General features: G+C 40.4%; 1 protein-coding gene across 3 annotated transcripts in view; it reads right to left on the bottom strand.

The window, feature by feature from the left end:
* LOC126358481 (spermine oxidase-like) overlaps nt 1-20,876 on the bottom strand; it is a 165,445-nt gene that overhangs the window by 119,854 nt on the left and 24,715 nt on the right. For all 3 annotated transcript variants that reach the window (XM_050007553.1, XM_050007554.1, XM_050007555.1), the window contains exon 3: nt 5,323-5,587. In XM_050007553.1, coding sequence (XP_049863510.1) covers nt 5,323-5,587 — 265 coding nt within the window. The remainder of the gene's footprint in view (nt 1-5,322; nt 5,588-20,876) is intronic.

The following is a 20,876-nucleotide window of genomic DNA, read 5'->3' as shown; positions in this document are numbered from 1 at the left end:
ACACACACACACACACACACACATTCAGTGTCTCGCCAGACTGGCTGGAGGTAGTGGTCATATGTGTGTGTGAGGTGTGTTTGTTTGTGTGTATGTGCATATGTTTCTCTTTTCTGAAAAACATTTTGGCCAAAAGCTTATATGTAACAGTCTGTTCATTGTGTCCGAGTGCAGCTCAGTGTGTCATCTTTACAGTGAGCAGCAATCTATCTTTTTCATACTATTTTTAATTAATATTTTATTATTTAAGTGACTTATGTCTAAATCACTATCTGATATTAAACAGGAGTACTGACACAGTTTAGTAAAACAGAAAATATGATACTTTACATGGATGGAAGTTGGAAGTGTTTGTGTAACGTAATATTTGTGTGATAACTGACATTATAAAAAAAAATAGAAATGGTGAGCACTCATTTCAATAAATTTCTGAACCAGTAACTTTGTGAGTTCTTTCCAAGGAATATTTTTATTACAACTTACAACATATTTGTTTATATACGAATTTTGTAATTTGTCATGTAATACAGATAAATATTTATCACACAATGCATGCTCTGTTATATAGGGAGTCCATTTTTAAATTTCCTGTTTCAAAACACTGTAGAAAGAGAATCACTGCTCAAAATGATGTAAAATTTGAACAACATATTATGTATGCAGAGAGAAACACTATGGAATTATAAATTTTACAGCAATTTTATGAATAGATGGTGTTGTAAACACTTACCATAAATGGGATTGGCTACAAATGACAGGTGAATTGTGATATGCTGGCTATGGTTTGAGTTGCACATTACACCATCCATAGTGTTCAATGTGCTTGACTGCATAAGTTTGGTAGTCAACAGTTGTAGCACTGTCAGGTAAGATCATCTACTATGGCAAGGGTGTACCACCGAGAGAAACATGTTTTTAATTGCCCTGAGACCAAAAACCACATAAAAAGCAAAATGACATTTGTTTGTAACTGGCCTGGTACTACAAATGGCATAAAAAGCAAGATAACACAATTTATAACTGCTGTGAGACTGGTGCAAGGCATGTTCAAAATGCTGTGCACCATTTTCTGCCACAAGTTGAAACAGAGAAACAGCATGTTACACAACAACTGAAGTGTCTCAGTGGTCATATTCAGAATGTGTTGTACAATGTGTGCCTTCAGTTCAGCTATGTTCATAAATGGAACACTGAATACAACATCTTTCAGATAACCCCACAGGCTATAGGGAAATGATGGATGATAATTCTAGGATTTCGAAAATGCCCCTGCAGCAGTCAGTTCACTGGCTGGAGGAGGGCCATCTTGCATAAAAATGATCCTATCCACACATCCATTCTGTTGAAGGTTTGGAAAGATGTTGGTGCACAAAAGACTCTCATTGCATTTTCCAATGATGACACAGGTAACAGGACTCACCTCTTCAAAAATACAGCCCTATGATACATGATATCGTCAACCCATACCACAAAGGCACCTTTGCTCACCAAAGTGGTGCCATTTGATGAGCTTGTGGATTCTTCCATTGCCCATATTCTGCAATTCTGCATATTGACATGTTGTTGGAAATGGAAATGGGCTTTGTTTGTCCACAGAATATTCCATGGCCTTTCATTGTCCACTTCCATGCAAGCAAGAGATCCCAGAGTGAATGCTTGTCTGTCTTTCTGGGAGGTCAGCAGGAGCAACTCCTGAACATGGGTGATTTTGTAGGGATAGGTATGCAGGATGTTTCATAGGATTTTATGCACCAGGCTGCTAGGCATGTCTAACATTCCAATTCCCCATGCCCTGCATCTTTGCACACCACTACCCAACCCCTCCTAAAGCTCTGTGGCTACGTCTTCAACAGAAATCAGATCAACTGCTTTCCTCCCTTTATCACACTACGCTTCAAAAAACCTAATCATTTTCTACAAATCCTTAGCAGAAATCAGACTAATGCCTATTTTCATACCACTGAGTGTCTGGAACTTTTGCAGGGTTACTGGCACATGGTACCATTCTTGTAAAAGAGCTTTACAGCAGCACACAATCCTTCATGGAAATAGTCATGTTGGACATCTCAAATGCAAACTGGGGAACAGACATATGCTGTGTGTCTGTTGGTGTGCATATCCTGATGCTTACAATGCCCTCTATTGGTCAAATTTTCACTGAAATCCCCCCCCTTGCATCAGTAACATGCTGTTCTAATTTGACATCATTCTGAGTTGTGGTACTCTTTCTACAGTGTTTTAAAACTGAACTTTAGTTATGGGCACCCTGGAGATAACTGCATCATCTACTAAAGGTCTTTGATTACTTTTAATATTGCCTGTCATATCATTAAGATACAACATGTACAGCAAGGGCCCGAACACATTTTCCTGGTGTACACCTGAAGATACTTCTACACTTGTCAATAAATCTCCATCAAAGATAGTGGGCTGTGTCCTCCTGACCAAGGAATCCTCCTCCCAGTCACCATTTTTGCATGACAGCCTATAGGGTTTACTTTCATTAATAAACATAGGTGTGCTACTGAGTTAAAAGCCTTTCAAAAACCAAAAATATACTACATCCACCTGACTGACTTGGTTGTTAGGACACTATGTGAGAAAAGCATAAACTGGATTTTACATGACCAATGTTTTCAGAATCCATGCTGATTGGCATGGAAGAGGTCCTTCTGCTCGAGGATACTCATTATGTTTGAGCTCAGAATATGTTCTAGGAGTTTACAACAGATGGACACCAATGAGATTGGATAGTAGTCATGTGAATCACTTCTGCAACCCTTCTTGTTGAAGGTGTGGCTTCTGCTCTCTAACAAAAGCTGTGCACAGCTTTCTATCTGATGGATTTACAGTATACTATGGTTAAAACAGGGGTTGCAGCCCCAGTGTCTTATTTCATTTTTGCAGTTTCAGCTGTTTCTCAAAACCACTGGCACTAATACCTGAATTACTCAACTTTGCAGTCATGAGAGAATTAAACTGTGTCATTACTTCTGCTTAGTATCTGACAGTGATTCAATTTCACCACCCAGTGTGAGCATCAATATGGAAGACAGCTCGGAGATACTTATGCTTCATACTCTGACAGCACTTTCTTCCTGCAAGGAGCACTGCTGCAGCTGCAGACATATCACATGGGCCTGTCCACTGACATGAGAGTGCTTGTAAATACTGCAGCCCCCACTTACTGGTTGTTTTGCTAGTTCCTTAAAGCTTTTGATATGCACCACCCATTAGTAGAGTGACTGGCCTTGCCTATGTTTCATTATGACTTGGATTGCTCCCTGGACTCTCTGTGTACACATACAATAATTTCACTACACTCTGAACTCTGCTTTTGGCTAACCATTCACTTTGTGAACTCCACCATCATTGATCCCAGGAACCATCTGTTTTTTCCACCAGTCTTTGTGTTGATGTGACTGCAAGTGATTATAAACTGTATTCTTCCTACAGAGAGGTGCCACATGTCAGTTTTTGGGATGGAGTTCCATGCCTCCTACACCTGGTTGGTCCATACAGGGACAGTTAATGCTGGTTGTGGATGCTAATGGAGAAGTTGTCTGATGATGCCCCACATGTCCTTGACTGGAGACAGATCTGGTGATCAAGCAGGCCAAGGCAATATGTCGACACCCTGTAGAGCATGTTGAGTGACAACACCAGTATGTGGGCGATTGTTATCCAGATGGAAGACACCCTCAGGAATGCAATTCATGAATGGCAGCACAAGAGGTTGAATCCCAACATTGACATACAAATCTGCAGTCAGCATGCATGGCATAAACTTGACACCAATGAAATCACAAATGGTGGTGGTTTGGGCTCACTGGAGTGCACACTATAGAACATGTGACTTGGAGCTGTCCTTGAAGTATCTGATATGTAATAGTTCATTGTGTCACTATGGTTTCAAGTGCTACTGTAGATGCAGTATGACAGCCAGAGCCCTAAGCTGAACATAATGGCCATCCTTCTTGGTAGTGCCACATGGCCACCTGGAGCCTGGTCTTCTTGTTAACATAAATTCTTGTGACCACCACTGCCAGCAATCCTGACAAATCTTTCTGCAATATCACAGAAGGTGCATCCAGCTTCTCGTAGCCCTATTACATGACCTCATTCAATCTCAGTGAGGTGTTGATAATGACATCTTTGGCGCCTTAAAGGCATTCTTGACAACATCAACTCACCACGTCCAATCTCACAGGTAACTAATGCTCATGGCCATTACACCATATATTTAAAGCAAACCTTATTTATATCCTCATAGTGGCGCTGCTAGCACCACTCTTACATGAATGATGTAAAATAATATTAGACATTTTTCAGATGTAGAAACATGACTAACAACTTTTGTTTATGCAGTACAACTCCTTCTCAGTGTTGCAAATTTTTTTTCCATTGGCATATTTCCAGCATGAGCAGGCTTCCAAACTATTTTTTCCAAGCATTTTTCAGAGAAAGCATTTAATACTGTTTTGCAAGATGTGTTGTTGGGAATCCCTTCTACAAAACTAATCATCCCATTCAACTGTGGAATGATTAATGTCTCCTTGAATAGTGATAGGTTTTGATTACTTGTTGTTGTGATCTGTAATAAGGAATGTCCTACCCATTCTCCCTCCCACTCCTCCCACAGCAGTTTTCTGCTGCTCACCAAACCTACACAATATCTTCATCCATCCTAACTCATGACTCACATCCCTGTAATAGATCTAGATGCAGAATCTGAACCATATGTCCTACCACCACCACCTACTCCACTCTGGTCACAGGCATCAACTTCCCCATCAAAGGCAAGGCTGCCTGCAAAAGCAGTCACGGGATCTGCAAGATAAGCTGCAACCACTGTGCTGCATTTTATTGTTGCATGGCGACCAACATGCTGTCTGTCCACATGAATGGCCACCGACAAACTGTGGCTTAGAAAATGCTGGACCACCCAGTTGCTAAGAACATTACCCAACACAATGTCCTTCACTTGAATGCCTGCTTTACAGCCTGTGCCATCTGGACCCTTCCTGCCAAGACCAGCTTTTCTAAGTTACACAGGTGGTAACTCTTCCTGCAGTATATCCATTTCTCACATGGCAGATAAGTAACCAACACAAGAGGACTTTCCTTATTGGGTTTATGAAAAAAAATTGATGATCTGTGTAGAGATTTCAGAAGACATTGTAAAAATTAAGCATTTATAAAGTAATAACTACAGTAATATTCAGTCATTCATTTGTAAAACCTATAATTCTATAACATTCAGAAGCAAATTTTTGTTTCCACATTTTGTCTTACCGAGTTAGTGCAGATAAACATACTTACTCCCTTGTGAAATAGTCCCCAACAGATCCCCAGAAATTTTTCAAGCCACTTTTACTGTTTTCTTCAATTTCTGATAGGATACCATATATTTTTGCTAGTTTTTCAGGTGCTACTGGCTTTCCAGATGAATCCACAAACATAACATTATCTTGCGTAATACTTGTAACTGACGTCTGAAGAATGTTTAGATCTTTAAGTAATGCAAAAACTACATTTCCTTTTTCACCATGCACCCAGTGTGCCCCAAGATCAACTATGTTGCCACCTGATAAAGGAAACACATTTTAGTAAGATAACAACATGTAATTAGCTGAATAGACTATTTGATTTCTTTTCAGTAGTAAAGCACTGAGTATCAGCAGTACTGCCAGTGACATGAGTTCCTTTGGCAAGGAACACAATTAGAAACCACATGTAACATGTACTGGGAGTACAGCAAATAAAAAAAGAATAAAATAAATCTAGTTTATTAACTGCACAATATCTGTCTTTTCTTATACAAACTGTTATTCAAATAATTTTAAGTTTTAATCTGAAGGAACACAACTTTTTAACCACCAGAATGTGAATTTCAACATACGTGTTTTTTTTTTTTTTTTTTTTTTTTTTTTTTTTTTTTTTTGCAATATCATCACAGTTATTGATAGAGCAAATATTAGAATACTGATACAGGTATAAATGTAACACATATTGCTACTACATATTTCATACTGTGGCTAATAAGGCACTGAGAAAGTTTTCAAATTAAGTCACTTCTCTGCTACTTCCACATAATATTTAATAGAGGAAAGAATAATTAACAGATTTGATTGATATAGTTATCAACAAATAGCTCACAGCTAAATTCTGTTTGAATCACAAAAACTTTCTCTTAAATGCATCTTTCACATTCTGTGATCTCAATCATTAAATTCTAATCACAAATTAAGTACCACTACATTGACATTACATTACACTATTAGTCATATTTATGAGCACCATCATGATGGGTCTCTGGGATGTGTAAAACTGTTAAGGATGCACATTTTATCAGATGTAATGCAATGAATTAATGTTACAAAATATTACTGCAGTACAGTAGAAATGAAATGTCGTGTGACGAGAGCCTCCCATCGGGTAGACCGCTCGCCTGGTGCAAGTCTTTCGATTTGACGCCAGTTAATAATAATTAAAACATAACAAGAAACATTAATTTTAAGAGTTCCTGTGAAGATACTCTTTGGTGAAGAAAAAAGAGTTGCCTACAAGAAAGTTCTTTAATTTAGTCATAAGCTCCAGCATACTACAAACCTTGTAACTGTAGCAGACATAGCAGTGGAAAATGTGGAAATACTGACACATGTAATTACTTTTACATTTGGTGAGCAGCGTGTTCATTTGACTGATCATGTGAAAACAGATAGCAGGCTGATTTAAGTCCAAGTGGCCATGAGCTTGTTCTCATTCTCTCATTCTCTGATGTGTTCTGATCTAACCAATGTTTTCCTAGACAATGATGCTATATTTATAGGACTGCTCTCACTGTTGTGAAGGTTGACTATGTCTAGAGGTGAGACTGCTAGAGTGAAGTTAACCCGCAGTGATTATGGACTGGTATACTTATTTAACCATTTAAGCAACTAATATAGTAATTATCAATGAAATTCACTGACAGCCATGTAACTGAGATGGTATTTTATTTTATTTTATTTTGACTACCAGTTTCGGCATTCCACTATGCCGTCTACAGTCCCCACATTCATTTCTCAAAAACAAAGGATATTGCCATACAGTGCACTTGGAATACTGTTTGAATTCGCAACATCCAGGAATATATGCCACTGTATAACAATATCGTATCTTTTTGAGAAATGCATTTGGGGCCTGAAGATAGCACAGTGGAAAACCGAAACTAGTAGTCAAAATAAAATGAAATACCATCTCAATTACACAGCTGTTAGTGAATTTCATTGAACTACAGAGATGTTGAAAGAAGTGAATTGGCATACTCTTGAAGCTAGATGGAAATTATCTCGAGGAAGTCTACAAACAAACTTAAAAGAACTGGCTTTGAATGATGGCTTTAGGAATATAAAACGACACCCAACATTTTCCTCCTATAGAGATCATGAGGACTGGATTAATTATGGCACACACAGAGGCATTTAAACAATCATTCTCCCTGTGTTCCATATATGAAAGGAATGGGAACAAGCCCCAAAAACCGGTACAGTGGCACATATCCTCTGCTATGCACTTGCACGGTATGGAGGTAGATGTAGAAAAAGATGCACTGGTATCATTTTTAGTGTGTACAATTTTTTTTGTTCTCCATTTAACTACAGGTTATAAGCCATTATTATCATTGTTCAGGCCTAAGGCTATGCTCCCATTGGGTGCACAAGTGGGCCTTGTATTTATTTAACTGACAGTTCTCTCTACACTGTCATCTGTCTAGCCTGCATTCAAATGTAAACATTTTGTCTTGATTTCCCCAGGTCGAGTCACACACTTCGACAGTTTGGATACAGTGTATTTTCAGATGGACATCTAAATATAACAATCCTTCTATAATCAACTTAGAAATTTTGCAGCAGCATTCAGGTGTGACCCTTTTCTTCAGCACAGGATGGCCCATGAAGTTGTCAGCCAGTGCACCAGTGCACCATCAGCTATCCACTGCTGCTTCATGTGATAACAACTTCAAATTTAGCAGGGTGTCCTTCTATTAATTAAAGATGATGACAACTGTTGGTTTGTGGCACCAACATCCCTACGACAACAAGTGTTACCGCTACTCCACCAGTCACATTAGGGATCCACCTGAATAAAGTAGGTGGCCTCTCATTATATTTGCTGGCCATACATGGATAATGCATCACATAGGTAGTCCCTCACTTTACACAATGCGAAGTACATCACTTGGGTTCTCTGTGGCCAACACCTACTCAGCCATGGGTTCTTGTCCATATGAATTTCACCAGCCCTATCCTTGTAATGGAGTGTTTATTGAGGTGAATCTCTTTACCATTTGCCTAATATCATCAAGTTGCAGATGATGAGTACATCAATGACAATGGGGACCATTAAATTTTCTGTCATTTAAGACGCACCCTATACCTTGGGCATTGTCAGTGGACCTTAGTTCATGGCATCCGAGCTCCAACGAGTCTCCATTCATAAAGGATTACGGATTTAATGGCTCCCTCCCTTTCATCCAACTTCTAGTGACTTAGCAGAAAGTTTTGTTTGCACTTTTCAAACACAAATTGCAAAAGCTAAGGGGTCAACCAAATCAGATTCTGATCTTCATACTAAGTGGAAACACTAGCGAGCTAAAGAGAAAGCAACACCATTTAATATCGACACCATTGTTTGGATACACACTGGACCACAGATTGGATCCAGCTGTCCATTGTAGCACTAAAGTAACAGCAGCTGGTTCTAGCAGCTAGTGTGATGGAATGCTGTGAAGATAACACAACCAACATTGGTTAAGGTACCCTGGCATGACATCTCGACCGTCTGGTAGGTCGCTATAACAGTGTCAGACCTGCTCTCATCCTTCAACAACTTGCCACAGATATTGAGTGTTTGGTACTACCATCCCACTTACTACAGTGAACTCCATAGACATCAATCTGGCACCTCCATCAAAAGAACAGCAATGTATGCTGGTACCAGAATCAGTTCACCTAATTTCCAAAGTTCCTATGCTGTCTCTGGAGCTTCTAGCTTTGGTTCCACTACCATCACCTTGGGGCCAGACTGTTGCACCAGAAATGACCATAATGACTTCCTCCAGCAAGTACCTACTTGGCCTGGCACATGCAGAACTATCAACAAGACCATTACATCTATGTCCAGTGAGAGTGCTACCAGCAAGGAACATACAGCATCTACAGACCAGGTTTGGCTCCCTTGGATTTTCATTTATTTGGTCACACAAGGAAGGATAACACGGAAAATAGTTTGGGAATAATGAATAGGTCCAAGAAATTGTGAGAATGTGGTTCAAATAACAAGACAATGACTTCTTTGCATCAAGTATAAAAAAAAAAAAAACTAGTTCACTGTTTGGACAAGTTTATCAATATTGGTAGGGATTGTGTTGAGAAGTAGTAAAAGTACCATTTTGCACAAACATGCAGTTTCTTTCAACATAAATTTGCCCTTTTAATTGCTGAATGTCCCTTAAACAACAACAACAACAACAACAATAATAATAATAATAATAAGGAAGTCACACTTGACCAAGGTCCGTGTCACTTTCCATTTTTGACCAGACATAATGTCTGAGAAAAGAAAGAATATTAATAATAGTAATAATTTTTAAAGCAAGTACCACAGCAGTGAACTTATTAAAAGAAGGTGGCATGTTATCAGCTAGTTTCAGCCTTCTAGGTTGTTGTCGAGTGCTTTTGTGGTTATGTATAGAACCTGCTCTGTCTGCCTCTTCTGTGTCCTCCACTGGCGAAGCAGAATAAATGTTGTGTACATTTCAACAATAAATGTTGAAGTCAGTGGGCACTTCCACCAACATCGCTGTGTTCATGATGTTTATGAGGAGCTACAAGACCACCCATATACGTGACTATAATATTACCTCCACAAACAGAAATGTAATGACATGAATACTGTGTGACCAGAATGTGATAAAGCCAGGAATGACTTGAGAATGAGTAGAAATAAGTTGACTGGGTGAGGGAGTCACAGCAAGTCACTGGAGAGTAAACAGTTGGTCAAAAACTAGAGAAAGACAAACAACAATAATGGCATGGCAGAATAACAAGTCCAGCAAGTAAACCATATTGAAAATTTTAGTGAATTCAGAACCAAGACTATGATATGCTGTAACATCAATACAATATGGCTACAGCAGAGAAATCATAGCTGACAGAGCTGGTTTTAAAGGAGAGTTACAGGTGTCGATGGGCTGGTACAGAGGGCATGTCTTTGTGGCTGCACTCGCAGCAGTAACATCATGGCCCACAGATGTAGCAGTGTCATATAGTGGCTGTCACTGAGTCCTTCCGGCAGGCCTTCAAACTCACTGTGTATATCACATCCCTTCCCCCTGAAATGGGTACAGGGCCGGAAGCACTGCAGACGATCTGGGGACGATGAACTAATGACAAAGTTCGAGGCCCTGCTTAGAAGCCCACCAGCAGCGAGGAAAAAGTTGGGACACCTGGCAATGTGCTAAAGTTACAGCACCATGGGCAATGACAGTGTGGGCGATGATGGCCAAGTGGACAGAGGTGCACTGAGACCATCACTTCCATGCCTGTATATTAAGGAACCATCACTGGTGCCTTGGAACACAAGTTGTACCAGCACAGTTGAAGGAGCAGCAAGTGTTGGCAATTCATATCTGACTGAGCCAGCGGCAGTGAAGTCAGTAGGCACAGACAGAGCTGGTCAGTATGCTGCCACCCCAAATTCCTTTGCATGTCAACCATTGTAGGCAGCACCCATAGGTGGCAACCACCATGGTTGGCATCCACATGGTTTTTGCCCCATATGAGCATGCCCACACAGCTGAAGGTGGCACAAAGTGCCCGACATGCTAGTTCCAGGGTTCTGTACACTGTGGAGCTAGGAAGAGGAGGAGAGTATGTGGTAGCCGTCCACAGAGAAGCTCTCCCACACTACAGTCACGTATATGGGTGGTCTTGTAGCTCCTCATAAACATATGAACACAGCGATGTTGGTGGAAGTGCCCACTGACTTCAACATTTATTGTTGAAATGTACATAACATTTATTCTGCTTCGCCATGAAGTGAAAGCATGGGGTAGCCCTTTGGTGGCTAAAATCTGGACAATGACATCAAGGGTGGCATCAGTGGCGGTGGATGCCATGTTGACAACATATATGTAGTTGTTTTGGTGCACATTAAGCATCTTCTCAACTGGTTGTGAAAGAAGGGTGTTCAAACCAGGTGGGCAGTTGACTGTGACTGCGTGGAAAATAGGGCATAAGGTAGGGTGCCGAGCATAGCAGAAATTTCAGTGTCAGTGGCAATGAGCTACACAGAGCCAGCAAGATGAATGAGGTCCCAGGGGCAATGGGGGTGGGGCAGGGGGTGAATGACGGGGGTGCAGCAGGCTGGTTATTGGCACAAGCAGAACAGCTGCAAATCATGGCCTCCATGTCTTTGATCACTCATGGCCAATAGTCACGTTATCTTGCAAGGGCATGCATCCACAACATACCCCAACATCCATGATGTCAGATGTGCAAAACCTAAGGACACAGGAAGACAGGATGGTGATACAATTAGAGTCTGCATCAAGGAGAAGAACATTGGAGATGATGGGGAAATGTTGGGATTGGTGAGTACAGGCCCAGAGTTTCAAATTGCTGGACTTCGAAAAATAAGCAGGTCACCCAAAGAGTGCAAAGTGCATGACATGCCTTAATAGAAGCCTGCAGCAGGTATCTGCAACAATGTGTGTAGCTTCAATGGGAAATACGTCCAAGATTTGTTGGTATTCCACATCAATACAGAAACAGGAGATTTTCTGTTTGTTAAATGCTGGGTCAGGCACGAGGGGAGACGAGAACATCTGCATTTGCATATTGTGCTATGGACTTGTATTTAATGGTATAATTGTAGGAGCCAAGGAAAAGCCCCCAACAATGGAGCAGTTGTGCTGTCTGCTTCGGAAGCCACAAAGAGGCTAAAAGAAGTTTGTCAGTGGTTTATGATACATAATGAGGGTAAACATGGTCCTGAATAAGTAAACGAGGAGTTTCCTAAAAGCAAAGAATACTGCCAAAGCTTCTTTTTTGATTTACAAGTAGTTTGTTTGAGTGAGTGTCAGCATCTTTGATTCATGGGCAATCAGTTGCTCAGTACTGTTGTCAGTCCTACATGCTAGCACTGCACCAGTGCCATAGGGAAAAGTGTCAGAGGCAAAACCAGGGACATGATGAAGAAAATGGCATAAAGTAGGGTGCTGAGCATAGCAGACATTTCAGCTCTGTGAAAGCACAGCCACGGTCAACTGCCCACCTGATTTGAACACCCTTCTTTCACAACCAATTGAGCAGATGCTTAATGTGGACCAGATCAGCCAACAGCTCCTGTAAATGTAATGATATGAATACTGTGACCAGAAACTGACAAGACCAAGAACAACTCAAGAATGAGGCCGAGGGTGTCACAGTGAGTCACTAGAGAGTAAACATGTGGACAACAGCTAGAGAAATACAAACAATGGAGATGGCATGACAGAATAACAAATCCAGCAAGTAAACAAAGATAGAAAACATAAGATATAGTGAATTCAGAACCAGGACAATGATGTGTAGTGAGATCAATACAACAGTGCAGATAAATCATGACTGACTGTGCAGCTGCTGCACTGCTGGCTTTAAAAGCAAGTTGCAAGTGTTGATAGGTGGCATGGCAGGAGTGTCTGCACGGTGCTTGCAGCACTGACAAGAGCACTTGCAGTTTTACCAGTAGCTGTTATCACGTTCCATGCCTTCCAGGGGGACTTCAGACTCACTAGGCTGAAATACTATAGTGAATATAAATGTGCAGACAACCTTGCAGGTAGAGCAACCACAGCCATGAGCAGTCATCTTGGGTGTCACTAAACCACTTCAGCTGAACTTAGTCCTTTATTACTGGATCACTACCAATTTTGTGGCACTAAAAGCCATATCTTCAAGTGAACATCTCTATAACAATAAATCCAGAAGGAATAACAACCCACAGATATACACAGGTATGGGAAATAATTAAATTTAAAAATAAATATTAAAAAGGACTAAATATAACTAAAGCAGTTTATTAATAACCACGAAGAATACAACAGTATTTTAAATTTATTTACCTGCAATAGCAAACTAAGCCTTACATGCTAAAATGACATTGTCTTTAAATTTATGTTTTCTATTAATTTTGGTTCACAAATCCTATCTTATTGGGTTGACATATTCACATTTACAAAGGCAAGATGCTGCTCAAAGAGCAAAAGAGAATTTCAAACATCTTGCACCATTTTACATTGTTGGACACTTTTTCCAGGTTGACAAATCCTACGAACATGTCTTGGTTTTTCTTTAGTCTTGGTTCCATTATTAACTGCAATGTCAGAATTGCCTCTCGTGCCTTTACCTTTCCAAAAGCCAAACTGATTGACATCTAGTGCATCCTAAATTTTCTTTTCCTTTCTTCTGCATATTATTCTTCTAAGCAACTTGAATGGATGAGTTGTTGAGCTGGTGGTGCGATAATTCTTGCATTTGTCAGCTCTTGTCATGTTCAGAATTGTGTGGATGTTCCTTTTCCAAAAGCCAGATGGTACGTCGCCAGACTCATATATTCTACATACAAACTTGAATAGTCATTTTCTTGGCACTTCCCCCAATGATTTTAGAAATTCTGATGGAATGTTATCTACCCTTCTGCCTTTCAAATTCTGATTCTAATACTGGATCCCCTATCTCCTCTAATTTGACTCCTGTTTCTTCTTCTGTCACATCAGAGAAATCTTCCCCCTCATAGAGACTTTCAATGTATTCTTTCCACCCATCCGCTCTCTCCTTTGCATTTAACAGTGTAATTCCTGTAGCACTCTTAATGTTATCACCCTTGCTTTTAATGACATCGAAAGTTGTTTTGACTTTCCTGTATGCCGAGTTGGTCCTTCTGACAATCATTTCTTTTTTGATGTCTTCACATTTTTCCTGCAGCCATTTAATCTTAGCTTCCCTGCACTTCCTATTTATTTCATTTCTCAATGACGTGTATTTCTGTATTCCGGAGTTTCCCGGAACATTTTTGTACTTCCTCCTTTCATCAATCAACTGAAGTATTCTTCTGTTACCATGGTTTCTTTGAAGTTACCTTCTTTCTACCTATGTTTTCCTTCCCAACTTCTGTGATGGCCCTTTCTAGAGATGTCCATTCCTCTTCAACTGTACTGCATACTGAGCTATTCCTTATGGCTGTATCTATAGCCTTAGAGAACTTCAAGCGTATCTCGTCATTCCTTAGTACTTCTGTATTCCACTTCTTTGCATATTGATTCTTCCTGACTAATGTCTTAAACTTCAGCCTACTCTTGATCACTATTATATTGCGATCTGAGTCTCTATCTGCTCCTGGGTACACCTTACAATCCAGTATATGATTTTGGAACCTCTGCCTGACCATGATGTAATCTAACTGAAATCTTCTCATACCACCTGGCCTTTTCCAAGCTTTCTATTGCAGGTAAATGTATTTAAAATACATCTTCATTCACATCATTAGATTTGTATTCACAGAGGTAATATAATGTATTCCATTTTGCATAGAACCACAAAAGCACTTGAGAATGTCCTAGAAGGTTGAAATTGGTTGCAAACAAATAAAATTAATACATCAAGGGGAAAATTCCACCTACTTTTAATAACAACAATTACTGCATGGTTTTGAACATGGCTGCTTGGTTCAGTGACTGTTTATAAATTAAAATTGAAACAAATGAGCCCTCGGACACAATTTTTAGTCTTATTATCCAGGTTTCAACACTTGTAAGAGTGCCTTCATCGGAATTTAAACGTTTAAAGTAGTCTGTAACATAATTACAAATTTATGGGAAAAGAAATTTTTTATATAAAAGTGTAAGTACTGACCAACAATATAAGACAGAGACAGTACTTACATGTCACTTATAAAATAAATAAAAGGACAGAAGGGCTTTAGTCACAAATTTTTTTTAAAAAATAGTGGCTTGCCTTCATGCATTCTTTATAAAAAAAAATTGGGACTAAGGCCCTTCTGGCCTTTTTTTATAAGTGACATGTAAGTACTGTCTCTGTCTTGTAATGTTTGTCAGTCTTACACTTTCATATAAAAAATTTATTTTCCCATAAATTAGTAATTATGTTACAGACCACTTTAAATGTTTAAATTCTTGTTGAAACCTGGTTAATAACACTAAAAATTGTGACCAAGGGCTCATTTGTTTCAATTTTAAATAACAATTATTATTATTATTATTATTATTATTATTATTATTATTATATAATTAAAAACCTTTTCTCATTAGCCAGTCCAACAAATTACTGAATTATCTACACCTGTTCAAGATTTCAATAGTACTGTTAGTATTATTTATTTACTAATATCAGAATATGGAGGAAAGTATGGGTATACCACCTTCAACAGAGTCACACCTAATGAAGCATCGTGATGTTCCCACCAGTCTTTGGATAGATAACAGCTGTACCTTTATGAAAGTAGGCCTACAACAGTTATAAAATTTTAAAAAAATCAACAGAAGAACAATATGGAGACTCTGATCACAGATCTACATCCAGTGATCTAAACTAGTTGAGTGCTGAATGCAAACCTTCATATTACAAATTAACAAGTGGTAATTCTCATTGAATACAACCCTCTATTCTTATGGCTAGAGACTGGATTATATGCATTTGAATGTTGCATATGCATTTGCACATTTGGCTCCTTTTCACCGTTTATTGCATATTTTAACTAAAAACTAGTGACAATGCATATTTTCACCTTATGTTTACAATATTTGAAAAATTTAGATGGGTGGTCTGTAGCTCGAGCTAGTTTTGATGTCTCACGGATTGACCATGACCTAGAACTGTGTGTAATTGCTAACTGAGAGGCCACTGCCTAGCGAAACCATTACAGAAGAGAAACAGGAACAGGCAGACAGAGTCTACGTTCCTGCACCCGTACCCCTGGTTAATCCCCTCTGCTGTCATACTGCACACATTGGCAACAATTACACGTACATTCAGTCATGTGTACATTGTTTCAATTTAGCTTCCTATTTATTTGTACACAGTTGAGCATTTTTATTATGTGTAGTGTGTAACATGTTGAACACCACGCCACCCGAAAAAAGAAACATCATTTCGTGGATAGCAGACCATCCTGGAACATTTACATATGACGGAATTGTTTTATGTTGTCGGGTTTGTGAGAAAAATGTTTCATGCGAAGAAAGTTTCAAATAGACCAGCATGACAAGATAAGTCTTCATATCATAGGGATGCAGAAGAAAGGACCACAACAGTAACTTCTGACAACAACAGGGTGCAGTAGCAGTGACTTGTCCAAAGGTAACCAAAAAGTCGGTTGCAAGCAATATTCCTCTTCACAAACTTACAAACCATACCCTCAAAGGCTTCCTGCACAAATATTGCTTAAATCAAAATATGCCAGATGAATCAATACTGCAAAAAAATTACATACCAATAATTTACGTGAATGTTCTGGAAGAAATACGCAATGAGCTCAAGGACAGCATATCTGGATTTCAGTTGACGAAACTACAGGCAATTGTGGCTGTTACATTGCAAATTTAATTGTTGGTGCTTTAAAAGACAAACCTTCTTCTTCCTATTTAGCGGCCTGCTAAGAACTAGAAAAATAAATCATTCTACAATTGCCAGATTTGTGACTGAGGGTATTAGAAAAATATTTCCAGAATCTTCTGCAGATGAAAGGGTGTTTGTGTTTATTTCAGATGCTGCTCCCTATATGATCAATGCATGAAAAGTCCTCTGACTATTTTATCCCAATTTGATTCATGTGTCATGCTTTCCTCATGAAGTACATCGTGTGGGGTACTGTCAAGTGGGGGGTGCCTCTGTAGCATGTCATCTTCGTGGTGTAGCAATTTTAATGGCCACTAGTGTAGTTCATGAACCTTTTGTCGACCTCTGTTCACGAGTTTGGTTATTTTGACATTGGCCTCTCAATACGTATATTCCTTATTGTCGTTTCTTGTTACCAATACTAGTTTATTCCCAAGAATAAGCAGCTTTCATTCGGTTAATACTTGGCACAAATCAAACCTGCATTTGGATCGGACTTCCTTAACTCTTGTGCAAAAAGGTGTGCAGTATACTATAATCCACACACTTTCAAATCAAAATTGGAGAGTTTCTTCATGAGTCACTCCTTCTATTCTGTCAAGGTGTTCCTTGAAAAATTAAGCTGATTCTTATTGTATTGCTGATAGCATTTACTTAAACTTATGGACTGAATTTTTTAAGGTTCATGAACATATATTTTTATCTGTATTACATTTATGTTGTAATTTCATGTACTAACATGTTCCATGACATTGGAGATTTGCTCCTCAATTTGGTCCTATGGAACTTGATGAGTAAATAAAATAAAATAAAGTTTGTTCCACGTTTTTGAATGTAAATAAACTGATTTCATCCACAAAGAAAGTGTTTCTAAAGGTTCCTGTTTGCATCAAGACCTACAAAGAAAAATTACCAATTGTGCCTTTACCTCCTGAGCCACTAGTAACTCGGGGTACGTGGGTGGAAGCTGTGTTGTTTTACAATGAACATTTTGTGGCCATTAGCACTTCAATAGTGCAGAGGCTTTGGAAGTTTGTCAGGGCAAGGAAGCTTTTAATGATTCTGGTATTAAAGAAGACATTGCTGTGATAGCACTTGTTTTTACCGTATACCTGCAAGTATTAAGAAGCATGAAACTCGAGGTTTGGTGCTGAATGGATCTGTTCAGTTAATGAATAAAGTTATTCTAGTGAACCCCTCATTGCCAGAGATATTCTCAAGAAACCTTAAAGAAATGTTTGAAAACATTTTAAAAAGTAACCCAGGCTTTGGACGCTTGTGGCAAATTGATAGTCTTGTAGTGGCCCACCATACAGCGATGTGAATGCTAGAACTACTATTGCGGCCGACACAGCATTCACAGCATGTGCATGCTGATTTACCATTAGGCAAAAGCCCGGCAATGGCATGGCGTGCACAGGACGTGTGAAGAAAAAGTGAGGGACACTGCGAACCAGGCATCAAAACACGCCGAATGCATCACACAAAGAGCTGACTTGCCTACCTACGAAGCATGTGCATCGAGTGATAGTGAACTCCCAACACGTACACATGGAGAAGCCACCCCATCTGTTTATGCAGCTGCTTCTGCCACACCCACGAAAAGTGCCACACTCCATGGATAGTGCCGGGAGCTGGCCGTACCAAGACTTGACCATGGGCACATGGCTACAGGACTTCTTGTGAAGTGTAAACGCTCCGGACTATATCAGGCTTGATTGTATGCATCTCAATCATTGTAATAAATGTGTTTGCCTCACACCAGTGTTTCATTTGTATTCAGTCACCTTGGCCTCCTCTGAGCAGTGTGCGGGGGCGTGACTACAGGGTTGGCTCTTCGCACAAGTAATTGTAAGGGGACTTATGACCAATTCCGCTAAACTGGTGACCCCGACGTGATCCAAAGGCCAACAGGTGGTGACACACTTTTCTTTTTTAACATTTGCCATGCCACAAACTGCTTATCTACACTTATGACCTCGTGCAATGATGATTTCTTTTTGTGAACCACAGTCGTGCATAAATGAGAACTAACCATTGATTTTTGTGTTAAAATTTTGTATGAATTTGTCTATTATTGTGTAACACGGCAACCACAGAGGAGCTGGGAAGGACAGCCCAGGACCTGCTAAGGTGCAGCCAGGCTCTGGAGGCTGAGCTACGAGCATGAAAAGCCCACAAGGAGCTAGCCCTCGAAAATTCACGCGAGCACACTACTGTCGAACTGGCAAACCCTACTACAAGCACGTGACGCATGTTAATTGCTACCGCCATTGTGGCCACATGATCCATTCCTGTGGTTTAGCCAAGTGGAGGCATTGTTCTATAGCTACAACGTGACGTGCGAGCTCGCAAAATTTGGCCATGTTGTAAGTCAGCTCAACCAGAATGGCACTGTTGAAGTGTGAAACATTATCACCATCCCACCAACATAGTCCTCATATAACCAGCTGAAGGACGGACTAATCTGCTGTATTTCAACATTGCAGGAACAATGGGTGCATCAGCTGTTTTAATATCAAGAATGCAGTGACAAGAGGCCCTGGCAGTTGCTGTGCCATTTCTGGGGGCTGGAGCAGCCCAATATGGTCCCCGATTAACTATTACATGACATTTGGGTGTGCAGCCTACCAACACATGTACAAGCAGTGATTGCAGCCCAGCCCAAGATGGAGTTGGACAGCATAGCGAACCTGGCCGACAGAGTCCTCAATGCGCTCATAACGGCGCCAAACACCACCGCCTCTGCAGCCTGTGTTGCCATAGAACTGGCACCAATGCTCGGCCCATGTCAAAATGCTGTCCCCAGCCACACTGCAGCGGATGCCAAGCTCCACACTGAAGTTCGCGACTTGGCTGCCCAGGCAGCATAACTAACCATGCAGGTTGTGATCTTCAGATCTTAGCGTGTTCACCGCCAGTGCGCACAGGGAAGTGCAGTGACAGCCGTTCCGTATTCGGACGATGCTATCCAAACCACAGTAGCTGGCCTGGCGGTACATCACTGACATCTAAGCTGATGCCCGATGGCTACTGCTGGTACCAAGCCCACTTTGGCAATGACACGACAAACTGCGGGCCGCCGTGCTTGCACCCAACTGCCAATTGCAGCTGGAATTAGATGCATCCAGCTGTGGTGCCATATTAAGGCATCTCTACATAGCAGAGTGGGATGACAGTGTCAGCTACCTAGTAGACATAGGCTCCGACCTGTCTATGTAATCGCGATCTCTACTCAGGGACAAAAGATCAGCTAAGAAAATGTCACTGGCTGCAGCTAACAATTCCGCAATAAAAACGTATGGCACGCACTACCGGGGATTGAACCTTGGGCTGCATCACATACTCATGTGGACATTTACTGTGGTGGATGTCAACAAGCCAATCCTGGGCATGGACTTTCTGGTGCACTTCAATTTGCTACCTGACACAGCGAATGCCTTGCTGAAGATAGCAGGACAGCGACGAACACACTGTCTTCTTCAATGTGAAATCAGTGCAGTTCTCCAGTCCCCACACCTACATACTAGACCAATTTCCTAAACTGACTCAACCTCCTGGCACACCAAAAGAAGTCAAATGTTCCACAGCATGCCACATATTAACCCAAACTGGTCCACCCATCTCAAACCGCCCACATCGCCTTGCCCCCAAATGGCTCCCCATAGTTGTTGTTGTTGTGATCTTCAGTCCTGAGACTGGTTTGTTGCAGCTCTCCATGCTACTCTATCCTGTGCAAGCTTCTTCATCTCCCAGTACCTACTGCAACCTACATCCTTCTGAATCTGCTTAGTGTATTCATCTCTTGGTCTCCCTTTACGATTTTTACCCTCCACACTGCCCTCCAATACTAAATTGGTGATCCCTTGATGCCTCAGAACATGTCCTACCAACCGATCCCGTCTTCTCGTCAAGTTGTGCCACAAACTTCTCTTCTCCCCAATCCTATTCAACACTTCCTCATTAGTTATGTGATCTACCCATCTAATCTTCAGCATTCTTCTGTAGCACCACATTTCGAAAGCTTCTATTCTCTTCTTGTCCAAACTATTTATCGTCCATGTTTCACTTAAATCTATACTCGATGTTAACAAATTTCTCTTCTTCAGAAACGCTTTCCTTCCCATTGCCAGTCTACATTTTATATCCTCTCAACTTCGACCATCATCAGTTATTTTGCTCCCCATATAGCAAAACTCCTTTACTACTATAAGT

This window comes from Schistocerca gregaria, chromosome 1 (genome assembly GCF_023897955.1).
Source record: "Schistocerca gregaria isolate iqSchGreg1 chromosome 1, iqSchGreg1.2, whole genome shotgun sequence".
Classification (NCBI taxonomy): domain Eukaryota; kingdom Metazoa; phylum Arthropoda; class Insecta; order Orthoptera; family Acrididae; genus Schistocerca; species Schistocerca gregaria.
This window is presented reverse-complemented; position numbering and strand designations above follow the sequence as displayed.